The 19,380-nt window shown below is 38.2% G+C and overlaps 1 protein-coding gene across 1 annotated transcript; it reads right to left on the bottom strand.

Moving 5' to 3' along the window:
- Positions 1-279: 279 nt before the first annotated feature.
- si:dkey-206f10.1 (adenylate cyclase type 8) lies at positions 280-18,857 on the bottom strand. The gene is made up of 21 exons (XM_059356286.1): positions 18,621-18,857; positions 16,177-16,388; positions 14,402-15,145; positions 13,603-13,752; positions 13,339-13,469; positions 13,069-13,180; positions 12,857-12,984; positions 12,565-12,723; positions 11,423-11,657; positions 11,173-11,343; positions 10,983-11,083; positions 9,435-9,636; positions 8,390-8,482; positions 8,113-8,302; positions 7,515-7,573; positions 6,462-6,620; positions 5,806-5,952; positions 5,372-5,464; positions 5,120-5,234; positions 3,697-3,899; positions 280-914 (listed from the first exon to the last, which is right to left on the bottom strand). The coding sequence occupies exons 2-21, from the start codon at positions 16,330-16,332 to the stop codon at positions 714-716; spliced, it is 3,549 nt and encodes a 1,182-aa protein (XP_059212269.1). The 5' UTR covers positions 16,333-16,388; positions 18,621-18,857; the 3' UTR covers positions 280-713.
- Between the last annotated feature and the right edge of the window lie 523 nt (positions 18,858-19,380).

Here is a 19,380-nt window from a genome sequence, read left to right as displayed (position 1 = left end):
GTTGACCAAAGTCCCACAAAAAAATATATTATTGAACATCTTGGATAGCTTCCTGGCAGTAACGTGTCAAGTCATAATACAAAATATACTGAACAATTCTGATAACACAGTAAAAAAAACATTAGTCAGTATCGTGTAGGCCATTGGAAAGTCTATAAGTGAGGTTGAGCTGGTTGTTTTGAGGTATTTCGGCTTAAAAGGTCTGAGGACAAAAAGAAGACATGCTTGCCTTTGTAGTTGTGCATAAAAAAAAAGTTCTTAACATGATTTATATTGCCATAATGTGTAGATATGGCAGTGAAAACAAAAAGCAGTGCCCAATAAGCAGATGCGTATTCAGATATATGCAAAAGAAGCCACTATAATTATGTCCTTCCTAAGCAAAGTTCAGCACACATGCATTCAAAGATTAAAAACTTGCCTATCTGAACTGAAATGTGCCCATGTATGAGTTCCCCTAAATGTCCATTAAAGCCCCGAATATTTATTTTTTGATGAGAGGAAAGCAGAGGACACAGTCATGGAGGAAGCAGGAACAAAGGCTCTGGTAGATTTGGATCCTGTGGCTGTAACAGCTCTTGTTTTTGTGCAGCTAATTTGGTTATGGCAAAGTCACAAACAAAACTGTAAACCAGTAGAGATGGTTTGGTTGAACTGTGTCCTCCTCCACCTGCAGTCACCTGACCCTAAATGTCCCCTCAGCATCGCAGGGGTCAGGGATTCAGACCAAACCCCCCGTTGGTGTCTCTCATTTTCTCTTTGTGTCTGGCCTGGACCAGACCAAACACCACACCTGCGAGCGTCATGCGTCCTCCTGTCCGCGCCCCCAGGCGACCATCTGTTCCAGCGTTGGCCCTCTTGCTGCGCATGGTGCTGATGAAATAGGTGCGGACTTTCCCCTGACACTCGCTCACCTGCAACAAAAGCAGCAGACACAAAATCAGAAAATCCTATCAAAGTGACTTTCATGAAATTTATAATACAGATCTTTTCTCAAAAAGCGTTAAGATGCATTAATATCTACACGTCATGCACTAAAACATTCATCTGTCCGTAATGTCTTTTCACCAGTAGATGTCCCCCTTGTGCTAAGTATGTTTAGCCTGAGAGCCTGAACATTAGCTTTAACAGTTTCACTAAAGCTTTATTCCTAATGCCGTCACTGAACATGGCTTACCTTAAAATAGAAACTTCACTGAACTTGAACTGAACCCAGCAAATTCAGTTCCACAGTATTTTGAAAGGTGCTGTTCAAACCTAAATGGTCCTCCTTACTTATGTTTAACCCTTGTGAAACACTAGGGATATTTTAATGGCTATTTGTTAAAATGCCTATAGCATACACTTTGGTTAGGGTGACTTTTTTTTCTCTTAGATTTTTTAAGCTCAGCTCCTATAATAAGTCTATAATAACCTGTGTATCCAAAATCCATAAACTCATACCCTTAAGGATAAAAATGTCCCAGTTGAATCCTATTTGAACCACATTTTTATATTCCACAGTAATTACAGCATAAAATCATGCTTATATTTTGCTTCTTCTTCAAGACTGTAGTTTTCACTATTTTTCACCAAATTGAGGCATTTTCTCACATTTGCAATATTTTCCTGGTTTCAACTAAGTTAATTGCTGATGTATTATTGAGCACTGCAGTGTTTGATGCAGTGCATTCAAATCCATGTTGATGCTAATCATTAACTAATATCTGAGACTATGAAAAAATAAATTAATCCCCTGTTTAGTATTCAGATAATGGCAATATGAAAACAAAATTACATTTAAAGGGTTACAATTCTGAAAAAGAATGATTATTTGGTAGTTATGATCAGGACTGATGGTAAAAACTTTAACTCAGTGAAAGCAGAAAATAATATGAATATAACGGATTTAAATATTAACGCTTTATATTAAGGTCCTTTTCTTAACCATTAATTAACAAGTAATAAGGCCCTTGTAAGTCCTTACTAGATGCTTATTAACATTATTGTGTGTTTATAAGCTTATATAAGTGTTAATAATGGCATTACAACCACCCATGACCCACCCATTATGTCTTTGCCATGCCTTTATTAATGTTATTTTGTTTGCTTATTGATATTAAAATGTACTTTATTGCTCATCTATTATAAGTTAACTATAAGTTAACTATGCTTTTTGCAACTACCGGATCTAAATCGAGAACAATGCCTTATTACTTGTTAATTAATGGTTATTAAGGACCTTATTATAAAGCGTTACCAGGATTTTTTATAGCAGTTTTATAGCAGTTTTTTTTAATGTAACGTGGCACAGAAGGTTAACATTTTTAAAGCACAGAGGGTAAATTTTTAATGATCCAGTGCAGGGGTCGGCAACCTTTACTAACAAAAGAGCCACTGTTGGCCAGAAAAACCTGGACCTTACAATGAGGATAAATCAGCTTACTAATTTTTCAGAATGCAGCGAGGACCCGAGTGCAAATGAAAGGCTGGACACCAACAAAATGTCTCAGGAGATTTAGAATCGAAAGGAAAACACAAAAAAAGACATGAAGTTGGCAGTATTTAGAGGTTAAGGCACCAGGCCGTAGACTTTCGTAAGCTTTGATGCACATTTTAGCTTTTGAAACATTATTTTAATGTTGTATATAAGCTACACATTTTCACAATTGTAGAACACAAATTGCTTTGGGCCAACGTCAATGATTAATGAAAATGAAAACATAAGGAATTAATTAATTTCATTCATTCATTCATTTAATTTCATATAATTTCTTTGTCACAGCCACAGGGAGCCACTTCAGATGGCCTGAAGAGCCACATGTTGCTCTGGAGCAATATGGCTGTAAATGTTTTGATTGAAATATGTTGCCATTTTTGATCCCTTATTGTTTATTGGTTGATTGATTTATGTCAAATATTTGGGATATTTTGTGATTCCTTTATGAATTTATGTTCATTATTCTTATGTGTTTTATGTGTGAAACCCTGTTATTTGTGCTGCTGCCTGTCTTGGCCTCTTGGAAAAGAGATTCTTAATCTGAGAATTTTCCTGGTTAAATAGAGGTTATAATAAAATACATCAAAAACGTGTGGCATAGTGAGGACCAAGGTTATAATAGTTTTGGATTTTTCATTAGTTTTAGTTTTAATTTCGTTGTGAATTTTTGTTTTCAAATTCAGTTAGTTTTAGTTAGTTTTTAGAGTGAGTTTGCTAGTTTTAGTTTAGTTTTTATTTTTTGAAAATGCTTAGTTTTTATTAGTTTTAGTGTTAGTTTTAGTTTTTTTTTTAAATGGGTATGTGCCTTGATTTCCTTTGGTTTATCCATCTTAGCCTCAATAAGGTTATTAACTCTTACAGTTCTCGGTGTTTTGTATTTTGGTTCTAGTGTAGACATCCCAGTCTCAGTAAACATATTTACCATGTGTTCCTGCATGTTGAAATAGAAACACTGAATTATGTATGAAAAAAGTTTACAAAGACAAAAACTAAGGACATTTTCACCATAATTTTAGTTAGTTTTAGTTAGTTTTGTAACCACACAATACAGTTTCAGTTAGTTATCGTTTTTTAAAAAACTCTTGTTTTTATTTTTATTTCAGTTAACGAAAATGTTTTTTCAATTTTAGTTTTCGTTATTTTGTTAGTTTTCGTTAACTATAATAACCTTGGTGAGGACACTAGACTAACCCCCAGTAGCAGCAGCAGCCACTTACCCCCTTGACAAAGATTTCCCCACGTAGCTCCAAGATAAAGCCCCATTCTGCCAGGATCTTGCGCGTGGCTTCAGGTACCTGGATGCGTCCGCTCACACCTGTGCTGTCCATGCGGCTGGCCAGGTTCACCGTCGACCCCCAGATGTCATACTGCGGCTTGGTGGCTCCGATCACGCCTGCGACCACTGGCCCGTGGGCAATGCCTGTTTCAGCGCACACACAAGTTTATAGACGGATATTTTAATTCTTCCTCTGAACACTGAGTTTCTTTTTTATCTGCAGCACCAACACCAGAAATAGGCTTTAATCAGAATTGTGTGAGCTTTTGATATAAAGTCCCGCTCTCGCTTTAACCTTCCTGTTATGTTTGTTTTTTTAGGAATAGCAATAACCCGGGGCATGTTTAATTATCAAAAAGTGTCAGAAACTATAAAATCCAAGCAAATATTGTTTTATTTCATTAATAACTCCATTACCAACCATTTCAATTCATATTTAGTGTAATGGTGTTCTTTACCTACAAAAAAGCCTGCAAAAAAAGCCAACTTGTATTTTTTGGCCTAAAACAGTGATTTAAGTTGGTAAAACTTGGAAATATAAATTATTGACATTTAGGGCAATAATGTAAGTTAGCACAACAAAGCAAGCCAGTTGTATGCTCAAAAACAAGTTTGTGAGTTGTTGTTACTTATATCTTTAAGTTGCGGTTCACAACAAGGGACAATAGTTCTGCTAACTCTTATTTCTTTGTTGTGAAATGCGGGAAAGCGGTGAAATTCTGTCATTACCGAAAGCTAGCGGCTAATTTATGCTAGCGGCGCTGCTTGTTACAGCTACAAGAGTAGCCATTAGCGTATCAATGCTAACTCAAAATTGTGGTCGCAACATTAGCTGACATTTCATAACGGCGTTACAATCGTGCCAATTAATCACACTGCAGAAGTTAGCAGAAGTAAGGAGTTGACAAAAATCTGAATTCAGAGTTGAGCAAACTCAAAAACAAAACTTAAAATATTTAGTTTAATTGTCCAACTTAAAATTTTATCAGTTTGTTGCCTTGAAATTTTGAGTTCACCCAACTTTTCTTTTTTTTGCAGTGTATCAAAGATCATGGTTCAATGAGAATAATTCACTCTTTTTTCATAAAAATGCATGTTAAAACTTTTTTTAATGTACATCGGAAAGCTCTACATATAAAATACAATAGTTTTACATGACATTGATTTTTTTATTTTACATTTAAATGTTTGTTTTTTTAATGAAAAAAAAAAAAATCCGGATTTTTAAACTTTGAAATGGGTCAAATTGACCTGCAACATAAGAAGAGGGTTAAATCTATGACACCAGAAACCCCTGCAGAGAGCATCTTACATCAACAATCCAATGTTTATGTGTGTAGGAGGTGAGCCACTTAGCTACTTACCCACACGGAGCTGAAAGTTTTTGGCAGCGAACCTGTTAATCTCTCTCAAGGTCTCCTGCATTGCCAGCGCAAACAAAACCAGCTCACTCAGGTGATTCCATTCATCCATACATGCCTGAGAGAGAGAGAGAGAGAGAGAGAGAGAGAGAGATGGTGAGATACAGAGCGAGAGGGCGGTGGGGGCGTGCACACTGGAAGGGTAAATGTAGTCAAAACAATAAATAGCAAAAAATGTGCAATAGGACCTCCCACCTGTCCGTCTGGAGCTAAGCCAGAGGCGGCCATGTAGCAGCTCCCAATGGTCTTGATCTTCTCCACATAGTGGAAGTACGACTCCTCCAACAGCTTGTGAAATATTTAGAGATAAAATTACACATCAGTCTGGTGTATGGAGTTATGGCAATATTCAACAACAGCAAGTCCTGGATCAAAGCACACTACCTCTGCATTATTTATTCTTATGAACTAAAGGGGGATATGAAGACAGAATTATTCAAAAGGAGAATACCACATAAATAAACTACAAATAAGATTAGTTATAATGAATGCTTTAATTGTTCTTATGTATAGTGCTCCAACACCTACTGTAGATCTATAAATACTATGCATAAATTCTAAACTCTCCAGTCCAAAAAATTTTTTTATGACTTTAATGGCCACACTTTGATTTTTATTCCCATACTCACCTCATCAAAGCCGGCGATGATCTCATTCAGAAGTCGGAGGCAGTCCACTCCTTCATGTCTGATCTCTTTCTGCTCAAAGTACTCATTGAACCCAGCGATGGAGGCAAACATGACACCAACTTCATCATACGACTGGGAGTAGAGCTCCTGAAATGAAAAATGTGTCATGCAATTTCATTAATAAAAGCTCCATATTTTATTGTCATATAGATTGATTTAATCAGTACGACATGTTAGTTATCAATGAAAGAAGTCAGCTTTTTTTCTCAAACTTAAGTAGTTGAGAAAATTACAATAAATAGTGCAAATGTGTGAAGGCATTCAGTAAATAGCACTTAAATGGTCTTTTGAAATCATGGAAATGAATATGAGGTTGCTTAACTGTCCTCCCACATTTATGCTTATTAATATTTCATCTACATTGTCTTCATAAAGATGTTAGTTCTGCTATAAAAATGTTAAAACCACAACATCAGCAATTACATTTATATGACAGGTATAATCAGAATAAAGAAATATATAGTTTTTAAATATGCTTGAATTACTCTCCCTATATTTTTATGCTGAAAAAGGTTTTTGAAGGCCATATAATTTGAGATAAAAACATACGCAGGAAGAGGCTGACGCAGTCAGAGGTTAAGTCAGGTTTTCCTCACCTCATCATTCTTGCTCCGGTCCAGGAAATGTCGAGCCACGTGCATAGGCAGGATGTTGTGTAAAAGACACTCGTTGTGTTCCCGCAATTCCCGCATGTCCTCAACTTCCTGTTGGGCCTGAAGACGCCACAGGAAGTCCAGTCTGGCAGTGGCCTCCCACTGCAAAGTAAAAGATAGATAAAACTGTCAGAGTGTTTTATCTGTTTGTTTACTTTTATTTTATTACTTTTTCTGTTGGGTTTCTTCTATCTTTCTTGTACTGTATGTGTCTGTATATTTATGTGCCAAAACTTTGCATAAATAAAATTTACAAAAAAAACAAACTGTCAGAAGTCCACCTGCCTGTGTGCAAAACACTCCTTTACACATGTAAAGGTTCAGGTCCGTTGATTGGAAGCCCAAGACAACACAACCGGAGAAAAAAGTCTGGTCTCAATGCCAGCTTTATGTAGGTCACAGGTAAAGCTATGCAGCACTGGAGTCAGACTGACATAGCTCTCACAGAATCTCATCCAGAGTGAGTCCCGATTTCTGTAATTATTCACATTTCATCTTCTTGGGCTGGGCCCACCCCGTACACAAGCTGGACTTACACGCAACCGAGTTCTATTGACCAGTTACCCATGACTTGGACAGGCCAAAAGCTGTCCAAGTCTTGTGTGTGTGTGTGTTGTCCTACTGGTGCGTATCTATGAGTTACAAAGCCTAAACATGATCAAATATAGCTTGTAGTCACATCTTACTACTGTGGGAACACAAACTGTGCTCTCACAGGCCTGTGGGAAAGAGATTATAAAATCACTAGCCAAGTGGAAAGCTATTCTGGTGCACAGCATTAGCAAATCACATTAGCTATATGAGTTATCAGCCTTCTTATAATGATCCAAATATAACAACATCTACTCAGTTGATGGTCAACTCATATATATATATATATATATATATATATATATATATATATATATATATATATATATATAATATACTAGAAGCAAACTAAACTAAACAGCAGCAGGCTCAACACAGGCGAATCTTCCCTGTGTTTAACTTTACCTGCCGTCCATTGTAGAAGACAGCAACAATAAACATGGCCAGCAGAAGGATGGAGATCCCTTTTCTCCTGATGTAGTGGGACCTGGGCAAAAAATCAATAAAATTATGAGTTTTTTACAACAAAGAAAAAACAATTACACAATGAACCAAATGGAGAAAAAGCCTGTGTGTATTTTGCAGTGGTGGAATGTAACTAAGTAAATTTACTTTATTTATTTATTTATTTTGAAGTACCTGTACTTTACTTGAGTATTTTTTTTTTTTACACTTAGTTTCACTTTTCAGGTCAAGATTTAACATAAAAACATGAAAAATTAAAAGTTATTATACATTTTTTTTAATGAAAATTCATAACAGTATATTCAATAGTTAAAATGAGCCCTATCTTTACACATATTAAAACACTTCTTACATAAATGCATCAATACAAATAATCTAATCAGATATGTAGAATATACATAGCAATTTTAAGTACATTTTGATGCTGATACTTTTGGACTTTTACTCAAGTAAGTTTTGAATGCAGGACTTTTACTTTTAGTGGAGTCATTTCACAGTGTGATATTAGTACTTTTACTTAAGTAAGGGACCTGAATACTTCTTCCACCACTGGTATTTTGCACTGACCTGTGCAGCATATCATGGCGTGTGAGTGTGAGGAAGGCCAGGTGGATGAGGTAGGAGTAGACAGCAAGAGCCAGCAGCAACACCGCCAGCTTCAGCAGAGAGTTTAGACGCAGGAACACGGCACACGTCACCATGGCGATCACACCACTCAATACGAAGACCTGAGGAGTAGTGATCACTTAATTGAAGTACAAAAAAATGGCAGGTATTGTTGTTATATGTACATATTAAAGTGCGTGTGTTTTTACCTCAGGGTAAGTGCAGACGGTGAGGGGACGTGACGCTGGGTTGGCTCTGTCCATTACATCAATCTCCCCTGAGTCTGTGAAAATGCACCAAACCTGGACACAGACACACAGCACACATTACACAAGCTATATAAAAACTTTAGTATCAGTATCAGAGTATAGAGTTAAATAGCTACAGATTTTTATTTACACAGATTAAAGATTTAAGCAGGGTTTTGCTTATTTTGGTTATATTTAGATGTGTTCCAATCAGTGCCTGAAAACAGTTTGTTTGTCATCTGAGGGACACTTTAAAATCAAAATTCTTCTTTATGCTTAAACATTGAAAGTTGAGACTTTTATGAGGTGGGGTTATATAAGGCACCTACCCATAGTCAGTGTATTATCTACAGTAGATAGTTCGGTAACGCTTTATATTAAGGTCCTTGTAATAACCATTAATTAACAAGTAAGAAGGCCCTTGTAAATCTTTACAAGATGCTTATTAACATTATTGTGTGTTTATAAGCTTATATACGTGTAAATAATGGCATTACAAACACCCATGACCCACCCATTATGTCTTTGCCATGCCTTTATTAATCTTATTTTGTTTGCTTATTGATATTAAAATATACTTTATTGCTCATCTATTATAAGTTAACTATAAGTTAACTATGCTTTTTGCAACTACCGGATCTAAAGCGAGAACAATGCCTTATTACTTGTTAATTAATGGTTATTAAGGACCTTATTATAAAGCGTTAACGATAGTTCAAACGCCCCCAGTTTGGAGAGGCAAGGCCACCAGACTCCATTGACAAAAACAGTAATTTTATCTCCCAGAACACGTGTTGCTGGTCCATCACTGCCTCAACTTTGTTTGTGTTATTATGTGATTATGGTGAATTCAAACTAAATTGAATTAGCTAAATATAGTGTACAATTAAACTGTTATTGATTTAGTTAGGTGGCTTAAATGAAAGCTGCAGCAGGTAAAAGTAACTTTATTTAATAATTGCATGTATATAGTTTAAGTCTGGCGCTGTGTTGTTTAGACTCTCACCATGTCGGTAGAGACCAAGGCAAAGTTGATGACGATGGCGGTGAGTGTGAGGAGGTTCCGGGCGCTGTTGTTTTCATGGATCCAGCAGCAGAATTGCTGTAGTGGTGCAGGAGTGCAGTTGAACTCTTCAGCCAGGGCCAAAAGCAGCAGCAGCATGTAGACGAGCAGAAAGACTGAGAACTGGAGGACGAGCGGGTACAGCCTGCAGAGGGAGAACAAGAGAGAAATGAAACAGGAGGACGAAGGACGTGGGTTACGTATAGTGAATGTTAATCCAAGGTAGAACTTCACATGGGGTCATGTTTAATGTGTTCAGAAGAAGAGTCCTCTTGTGGTATTCATAACATTCATTTTCAGAAATGAAATGAGGCCATAGAAGTTACTTTCAGTGGATATATAAAACATTTTTCAAAAATTTTTTTTTGACATATACAGTTTTTCTTCGTAACTGTATATGTCAAAGGAAAATGTTTATATTCCCAGCTGCCTCATCTTTTTGACTGTCAAAATACCTTTGCATTTCCTGGACTTTCTTAATGCTTACTAGCTTGCTAAATGGTTCGACTTGGTGACTTCCATGTTGCCATAATAGTGGCAGCACAAGAAACAAGAGGGAGTGTATAATATGCTGCAGAAAAGAGTGAATTTCCTTCTCTATAATTCCTCTAAGTGGTACCAATATTGAGTCCTATAAGAGCACCTTCAGCCATAGACTGCAGTTTCCAAAGACCACCACAGAACGCCACAGGAGGTCTTTTCTATCTGTGGCCATCAAACTTTATAACTCTATCAAGCTAATATATCAGACTGACTAATATTAACATCAATAGCACCATGTGCAATACATTTTTAACACTATGGACTAAATTATGTTAATTATCATGTGCAATATATCTGTATATTACATCCTGCCATGCCATCTGCACTCGACTCACTTTACTCCTTAGACACTTTTTATTTTTTATTGTTATATTTATATTATATACTATATATTGTTATTTTACTTATTTTGTTAATTGTTTTTCTTATAGTATCCTATGTTGTGATTGTTTTTGTAATTGTTTTTGTAATTTTGGAGCAATCTGGAACCAGAATTTCCTTCGGGATAAATAAGGTTCTATCTTATCTTATCTTATCTTATCTTACCAAAGTAAATAACACATATGCAACACATAGTGGCTATATAATGTGCAGTAAATCTGAAAGTTGAGAGTGGATATTTTCAGTCAGAAAAGTTACATTTGATATTGTTCAGTGTCTATAAATAGACATTTTAGGTATTTTTGATGAATAATTTATCTTAAAGCTACAATCCATAATTCATCCGCTATTAAAACACAGGAGACATGACACATTATCTTGTGTCTTGTCATATATTTCTATTGATTATGGTATATATGTGGACAATGTCAATGACCAACCAAGTAATGTTAATGTACTAGATTTTAAAAAAAGGCCATAAAAGACCAATTTAAATCTGATAAACCCATAAAAATTAGATGAACTAGTGCTGTGAGCTTCGACTGGACCGTATTGGTATCTCCCTACCTGGGTGCAGGAATGAGAGCCTGGGCAGCCATGAGAAAGAGGAGCATGATGAAGGAGCAGACCAGGTTGGAGTTGAACATTTCATCTCTCATTTGGGAGAACTGGACAAACCAAAAGAGATTAATTGAAAAATCTGCATCATTTACAATGTGGCATTAACCCATTTCCTCCTCCCAACCAGTATCCATACCTTGTCCTCGATGTGCGTGTCTTTGAACACCAGAGTCAGCGGAGTGATGTGCTCCCTGTGCATACGATCACTGCTTCGAACCTCAATAGCATGCTTGATGCGTTTGTTGATCTCCTTGGAGGTGGACTGCCATATGTTGGGCACTGAGCCATTCGTAAAGGAGGCCAGGATCTGCAGAGAAAGAAAATGATGGTGTCAGATTAATGAGGTACTTGGTGTCAGCATTAGAAAACTGTTTAAAAACACCTACACTGTTCATGTCAATGGCGTTCCCAAAGGGCAGCTCTGGGTTCCAGGTTCGAATAGTTTTCGTGACTTTGGGGGGCTCAGCATGGTTGACTTTGTTCTTTTCCTCCTGGGGGCAGATGAGGAAAGTGTCGATGTTGTGTTTGAACAGAAACTCGTTCCTGTCACGGCCATGACCAGCTTCTGTCTTGTAGATGCCTTGTAGACAATCCAGAGTCGCCCTTGAGATGTGGATGCGCCTGGATGAGAGAGAATAGGATATACAATGTACAAATAAATTGCTATCCAAATAAAAATATGGGGAAAACATTTGAATAATGACGAGCATGGGGCAACTCTACTGGTTGCAAAAAGAAGTCCGATTATATAGAAGTCTATGAGAAAATGGTCGAACATCTCACTTGATTTATTACCTCAGTAAACATGTTCCTTAAGAGTTTATGGTCTCAATCGCTACTTTCAAGTCTTCTTCAATATAGAATAATGATAATTTTGGAAATCACAATCCCATTCACAATAAAAGATGAAAAAGCAGTGTATGCTTTCAGGCCTGGCTACCTTGTGGTTGACAAGTTGCTACCACAGTGATCTGTCAATCAGGATATAGATGTAGCAATGCTTACCCGTGGCACTATGTACATTTTAATAGCTGTGAACTTGTGTTTTGGAAGTTGTCTGTGTTTTTGTTATAGAACTCTGACCCTTTCACAGTGATTTTTCAGTTCAATGAATTCGACTGTAACATTTTGGACGTTCAGACCAGGCTTACAAAAACGTCGGTTTTGCTACAACAAACAAACGTTTGGTTTGTCAACACACGGGCTGTTCATTTTTTTCCTGATAATTACATTTTGTTTTTAAGCCTGTTTTTGCTCGCCAAATTTAGCCTCTCAAATCATATTGCAGTTAACATGAGTTATGGAGGCACCTTGCTAACCAAGCAAGCTAGCTAGTTAAGTTAGCTCCTCAGCTCCACCCTTTCCTCCAAATATGGTCACTTCTGGCTCCAAAAAAAGAGATGGTGATGGCCAAAATATCAAATTTGAGGCCAACATACAATGGCTATGTCCACTTATCTTATACAGTCTATGATGCAAGTGATGCAAGGGCTGCTACTGCTTGTCACTGGCACTAGCAGAGACTCACCCTGGTATGCCCCCGGCCTCCAGCATGTTGGCAATGCCTACGTCCCAGGACCAGACGTCAAACTGCCATTTCTGCAGGCCCAGCACCCCACACAGGACAGAACCCGAGTGGATCCCAATCCTCATGTCCATGTCAAAGTTCAGCTGCTTCCGCACGTACCTGGTGTTGTTGGGCAGTAAAGTGAGCAAGACTAATTAGTGATCGCTATTGTTCTTTGCACAAAACACACAGAGGTGGAATTAAATTGATCATTGTTTTGAAGGAGACAGATGTCCAGTGAGTTAGGACTGACCGTATGGTGTTGATCATAGCCAGGCCTAACTCAACACACTGACGAGCGTGGGCACGCTGAGGCTCAGGGACCCCTGACACACAGTAATAACAGTCTCCCAGTATCTTAATCCGCAGGCAATTGTGTTCCTGTGATGAGGAAGAGTCAGGGGGAAGAGAATATAATACACCTTATCTCTCTCTCCAAAAAAAAAAAAGAGCTCAAATTCTCACCTCTGCCAGTCGGTCAAAGCGTCCAAAGAGCTCATTGAGGGTTCGGACTAGGTCCTGGGCCGACAAGTTCATGGACAACAGAGTGAAGCCCTTGATGTCTGCAAAAAGGATGCTGCAAAGACAAAAGAAGGAGTTGTAAAAGAAGAACGAACATAAAGTTTGCACTTTAAAAAGTCCTATAAAATCCTGTGCAACAAGCCTATTTCCAAAACCCCTCTTATGAAAGCATTGTAAATACATGTGTATGAGCCTGTCTGTGTATGTGTTTACCTGACATCTTTGTACTGGTGGATATAAATCTTGTGAAATTCCTGAGGATTGAGTTCATCTTCCAAAGAGCTCATGTCAGCAATCATCTCCAAGGCAACAAATCGAGGCAGGATCGACAGCACCAGACGCTCCTGAGTAGCAAAATAACAAACTCTATTTGACAGTGTATGGTACAACCAGCATAATACTTGTTTATATACAAGTAAGGAGGATTACGGAGGTATATTTTGGTTAAGACCGAATCTATGGCAGCAGTTGCAGTACCTGTCTCTGGTTCTCTTGCTCTAGTTTGAGGCGACCCTCAATGCAGCGCCGTGTCTCCAGGAAAACCTGTCTCTGAGCGTGATCTGTCAGGTAGTGAATGAACAAGCCAGCTGTGTTCATACCCAGGTACAGCAGGCCTTTGGCAAACACCTGCATCCGAGAGAGATTTTGCATTCATGCAATTTATTTTAATGCAATGCATGTGGGCTTAGAAGAGAATAAGAGAGTCTTCATCGTTTGAGAGATTTTAGAGGGAAATTTTATATGTTTAATAGGCTTGTAGACAATATCTGGGGCTGTAGATGGGAGGAATGATTGCAATAATAAAGCAAGTTGTTGCCATAAATGGATACAAATACATGGCGGATTCTGCAGATTATGATGGTGTACTCAAGTGATCATTTTAACAATTTTTAACTTTAAACTTAACAGTTTTAAACAGTGCAGATACCTCTAGTATATTAATATCTTGAACATAAAACTAATCTGTAAGGGACTACAATATTGTAGTACAGTATACTTAAACACTGAAGTCCATAATAAAAGAATGTAATTTATTAAGCTATTTTTTGTTTTGTTTTTAAAAACACTTTGTAATATTTTCTAGGATTAATGTTTATAACTAGCTGATTTTATCATCTTTCTCTCTCTTTTTATTTTTTTAAAATTATGAACATAGACAATATAAAGCCAGTGCCAAAACATTGCGGCATACCAGTCAAAGAAAAATACACCACCACTCCCAAAACATACCACCCCCTTTTCAGGTATTGCCCTCATCCCTGTCTAAATTTCTCACCTTTCTCAAAAGCATGGCATCATTGTAGTGGCGCACCACCTCCACCAGAAGGTGCAGTATTGAGGTGAGGGAGCCGGCGCACATGGCCCACAGCAGAGGTAACGGTAGCAGCGTGTATGTGGCGAACAATGTGAACAAAACATACCACGAAGGGTCTTTTTCCAGTCCGTACACCAGTCCTCCTAGTACCTGCGTGGTCTGTGACAACCAGCTAGCTAAGCCAGCGTAGTGAAGCCACCGCGGGGACATGGAGTCTTTGCAGGTTAGCACCACGATGCACAGCGCTATAGCTAACGCCATGAAAATGCCCGTCAGGCAGCCACGCAGAGTGTCTGTGGCCGCCTCAGGGGCCAGCGCCAGGTACAGAACCAACACATGTAGCTTAGCCACCGCGTCGATGACATTAGTGATGGCTAATGAGTTGCGTCTTTGGTGGGAGTAGTGTTGCTGGTAGAGTTTCTCCAGATCACGACTCTTGAAGGTGTGCCTCAGGGTAGGTATGTAGACTCCACGAATTGTGCGGCCCCAGTGCACAAAGAAGTCGGCATCGCTGACATATTCATTATAAGAAGTCCTGACACTGTTGCGTGTGCTGGTGGAGCCGCGGGACTGGACAGGATGCACTCTGAATGTGGAGGAGCGACGTTTTGTGACCCCACGTGAGGCCTTGTTGCGGATTTGTCTGTTGATCTCCTCCATGTAGGTATCTGTCACAAAGATTTTACTTGCTGGCTCCACGCCCACCTGTCAAACACAACAGAAAAATCAGACACAGACATCAACTAGAGTCCATCTCTAGTTCAACTAGACTTTCTACCACCCATCTTCATTCTGATCTAAACTAGTGTTATCATGGGAATAAAATCTATCCACAGGCACATAGCTAATCATCTGTCAAACCACTGATAATAGCTTCTGTGATAAGTTCCTGCTGGAGTAGGTGCAGTGGTTGAATGTAACTAAACACATTTACTCAAGTACTGTAGTTAAGGTGAGGCACTTTACTTGATTATTTCCATATATGTAACCTTTCTACTTCTACCTCACTACATTTTGAAGCAAATATTGTACTTTTTACTCCACTACATTTAGCTGCCAGCTTAAGTTACTTTTCAGGTCAATGTTTAACATAAAAACATGATAAATTTAAAGTGATTAGACATTTTTTTGTATAATTAAATCTCATCAGCATATTAAGTTGTTAAAATAAACCCTACATTTACAAAATTAAAACGCTGCTGACATACATACATCAATGCAAATAAACCAATAATATATTTAGAATATATAAAACAATCTGAGTGGGTCCATTCTGCATAATTAGTACTTTCACTTTTGATACTTTAAGTACATTTTGATGCTGTTTCTTTTGTACATTTACTTAGGTAGGTTTTGAATGCTGCACTTGCAGTGGAGTAACTTTGCAGTGTGGTATTAGTACTTTTACTTTAGTAAGGGATCTGAATACTTTTTCCACCAATGAGTAATTGTCTCCAGAACCACATTTTGCCATGATGATAGATACTCAGAGACTCATAAGGTGAAAAAGAGAAACAGCTGTGAAGGCTGATAATATGAGTTTCTGTTTGGTTAAATTTTCCTTGGTGTGTGTTAAATGAGGCAGTGTTTCAGAAGATAGAACATCTGTTCCAGTACACACAGTCCTCATACTCTCGTAGGAGAACATTTACAAAACAATATAAAACACACCAGAACGAACAACAGTTCCATCTGGATGTAACAAATCTACTGACAAATGTGGGATAATGAATGACCTGGGCACTGAGCTCCTGCTGGATAATGATGTGCTTCACAGCGTTCTGCCACAGCATCTTTTTCCGCCGCAGCCCTGGGGACAGGGTCGCGGTCAGGTGGGTTGGCTCATGCAGCCCCATGGGGGTGAGCTGTGTTGTCTCGGCGAAGGTCACCATGGTGATGAGTTCAGCTGACCTCCTCTGTAGGTCTCAGATCAGGAGGAGGCAGCAGCCTGGGGCAGGCAGAGTGATGTAGTTGGAGGAGAAAAAAAGGGAAAAGATGTTGATTAGTAATGAGTCAGACCATCTTTTCTCACACATTCAATACAGTCACCTTAAGGACACTCAACCATTGTTATATATTACGTTTAGTCACTGTTAGTACTACTCAGTCTCTAAAAATAACTGGGGTTGTGACTGTGGAGGAGCTTTGTCAAGAAGATAACCATGATGACGTCACAATAATGTCATCAGGGTTACCTCAGAAAAGTGTAAAGCTAAAAGCGAATTTTCAAATCAAATTTGAAATCAAATCAAATTTTATGTGACTTGTGCAAGATGGCGCGGTTGGTAGAGCGATCGCCCAATGATCGGAAGGTTGGAGGTTCGATTCCAGACCATGGCAGCCTACATGTCAAAGTATCTTTGAGCAAGACACTGAACCCCAAATGGCTCCCAATGCTGCGTTCATCAGTGTGTGAATGAATTCCCAATGGTGTCAGCTGGCACCAGTGTACCCTCGTAGACTAGGCCACCAGTATGAATGTGTGTGTGAATGGGTGAATGAGCACAGTCTGTACACTGAAAAAAGAAAATAGTTGAACCAACTTAATTGAATTGTTTCATTTGGTAAAACCTAAATTAATTAAGTTCTTTCAAATTAATTTAATAAGTTAGATTAACACAATTGATTTTACATTAATTTGAAAGAACTTAGTTCATTTAGGTGTTACCAAATGAAACAATTCAATTAAGTTGGTTCTTTTTTCAGTGTAGTGTAAAGCACTTTGGATAAAGCGCTATATATACCATTTACCATTCACCAGTGTCCACTATTGCTGAAGTCCCACATATGTTGGAAAACCACATGCTGTCATGTCTGAAATTCTTCAACTTATGCGAATATGTGTCCTTTGTGAGAATTAAAATCTCTTACTGTGAGTACTTTTGTGTCTATTTGATGACTTTTTATGTAATTGTGCCTGGTGAGAAACTTATTTTAGGTCTTACCAGTGGGAAAAGGTTGGGGGTTCCACTGAATAGCGCTTTGCATTATGGGAAATGTAGGATCCACTATTTCTGGACCTTGACTCAAAGTCACGATATCTGGACATCTGCTGATTTTGATCACTTTTTATTTTATTTAACTGTGTCTACTGTGAGTCCCAGAACTTTGTGATAGTGCAATATTAAATTGCTGGAGTTTTCCTTTAAGCATGCTTTATTTTATGAATTTTATTTTTTACAAATTTTATGAGTTCTTAAGAACAAAAACATGTACATGCAACCAATTGAGCTAAATATTAAGATTTATTAATGTATATTTTAACATGTGATTGAAAAAGCTTTTGAATGATTGCTGGATGGAGATATCAGTTTACCCACCTTCTTCTTATGTAACAGCATCATCACTATGTCTTCCATAATGGTGCTTTCTGCTGTAGTGTATACTGATCTTCCTGAATCATTTGAATCTTTGTTATTTCGTCAGCAATTGATTTTACAGCCTTTGTGACCACTGACCACACACGACATGTGTCCAAACCGTCTGAAAAAATAATTTTAAATTATCTTTAGCATATAAACCCTTTTTAAAATGATAATTTGTGTGGACTGAACTGGTTTTGCTACACTCTTTCAGTGTGTTGGACAGGCTGGTAGGCTCCACGTGTTGACACGGCGTGTGCCAAAAAAAAAGGCAGCTTTCCAACAAATTACCTTGTGGCCAGATTTAGATTAGATTTAAACCTGAGCTGGTTAATACCCAGAGTTTAACTCCTCCAGGTCCTTGAGATGCTGCTGCCCTGCCCACTCACAGTCCACGGTTAGCCTGCTTGTCACCATGTACGCACACTGAACAGAACGGATATGATAAAACACTTGATGTTTGAGGAGCTGCATTTTAATCATCATTATGGCTGCTAGAAATATTCATCCTGTGAGTAAATGCTGTAATATGGCCGCAGTGCATTTTACAGACTTGGATCACAAGGCAAGAATTCAGCTGTTTCTCTGCTGTAGAAGGATCTCATCACTTATTGCTCTAATATTAAGATGGATACTAACTTATTTATCACATTTTAATGCATGCACTATTTGAATTTAGACTTCCTGTATGATATAGTCAACACCTGTTCCGAGGAAATAAGAGTTGTAAAGGCACAGAGTAATTTGTAACTTGTAGCATAAAGAAGAACTTTACTTCACGTCAGACAAACACATTGTGGCTTGTAGCTACAACTGACCTATATTGTTTTACATATCGTGCATCCTCTCCTCATGTCCAGCATTTGCCATAGGATATATTCGTCCAGCTCGTCATAATCCACAGTTGCTGATTCCATCTCACAGGGGTCGTACGCAGATTTTAAAATTAAGGCATAATCCATGAAAGGGAAAATTAAACTGGAACTAGTCCCCGTTGTGATAGTGTCCAAAGATGAAAAGATGGGGTTAAAGATCCAGCCAAGATTTGAGGAGCCGTTCTGGCTGGGTTTGTAGGCCACCACCTGGACTGTTTTGAACAATGGCCACGGAGCCGAGCTGCAGGAGTGAAGAGTGCAAAGAGGATTATTAAGTCAGCAGCCACTCTCAATGGCCTGTAAAGCTGAGATCATTAGCACCAAGACAACTGCAAGAAAAATGCAATGCTGACAACCTTTGGCTAAGTCAAGTGAATCTTTTAAAAGCAGAGTTTGCATTTAAATTAAATAGATTTATGATTAGTGCTTTTTCATATTCTCTCTATTTTATAGTCTCTACAGTTCTCTTCTTCATTTACTCTGCTCCTATTCTGATGCCATCATAGACATAAAAGCGGAATTGCTGCCTCTATATTACCTTCATGCTCTTAGTTATGTCAGCATGTGAATGAGCAATTAGAGTCATAAGGGTGAACAGTTCAAAACATTACCTAAAAGCTTACAAACACAGGCTGAATGTGGAATTAACAAAGCTGAATCATCTCCCACCTTTTTGCACCCTGAGGTGATTCAACAACAAATG

Source organism: Centropristis striata, chromosome 18, assembly GCF_030273125.1.
Source record: "Centropristis striata isolate RG_2023a ecotype Rhode Island chromosome 18, C.striata_1.0, whole genome shotgun sequence".
In the NCBI taxonomy this organism is placed as follows: Eukaryota; Metazoa; Chordata; class Actinopteri; order Perciformes; family Serranidae; genus Centropristis; species Centropristis striata.
This window is presented reverse-complemented; position numbering and strand designations above follow the sequence as displayed.

What these genes read in the sequence shown, in the direction of transcription:
- si:dkey-206f10.1 (XM_059356286.1), bottom strand. Translation starts at nt 16,332, where the DNA reads ATGGTGACCTTCGCCGAGACAACACAGCTCACCCCCATGGGGCTGCAT. An exon ending in AAATACCAGTGGTGGAAGAA is followed by an intron (nt 7,574 to 8,112) that starts GTATTCAGGTCC and finishes TCAGGAGAAAAG; the next exon opens with GGATCTCCATCCTTCTGCTG. An exon ending in ACCGGAGCAAGAATGATGAG is followed by an intron (nt 5,953 to 6,461) that starts GTGAGGAAAACC and finishes TTTTCATTTCAG; the next exon opens with GAGCTCTACTCCCAGTCGTA.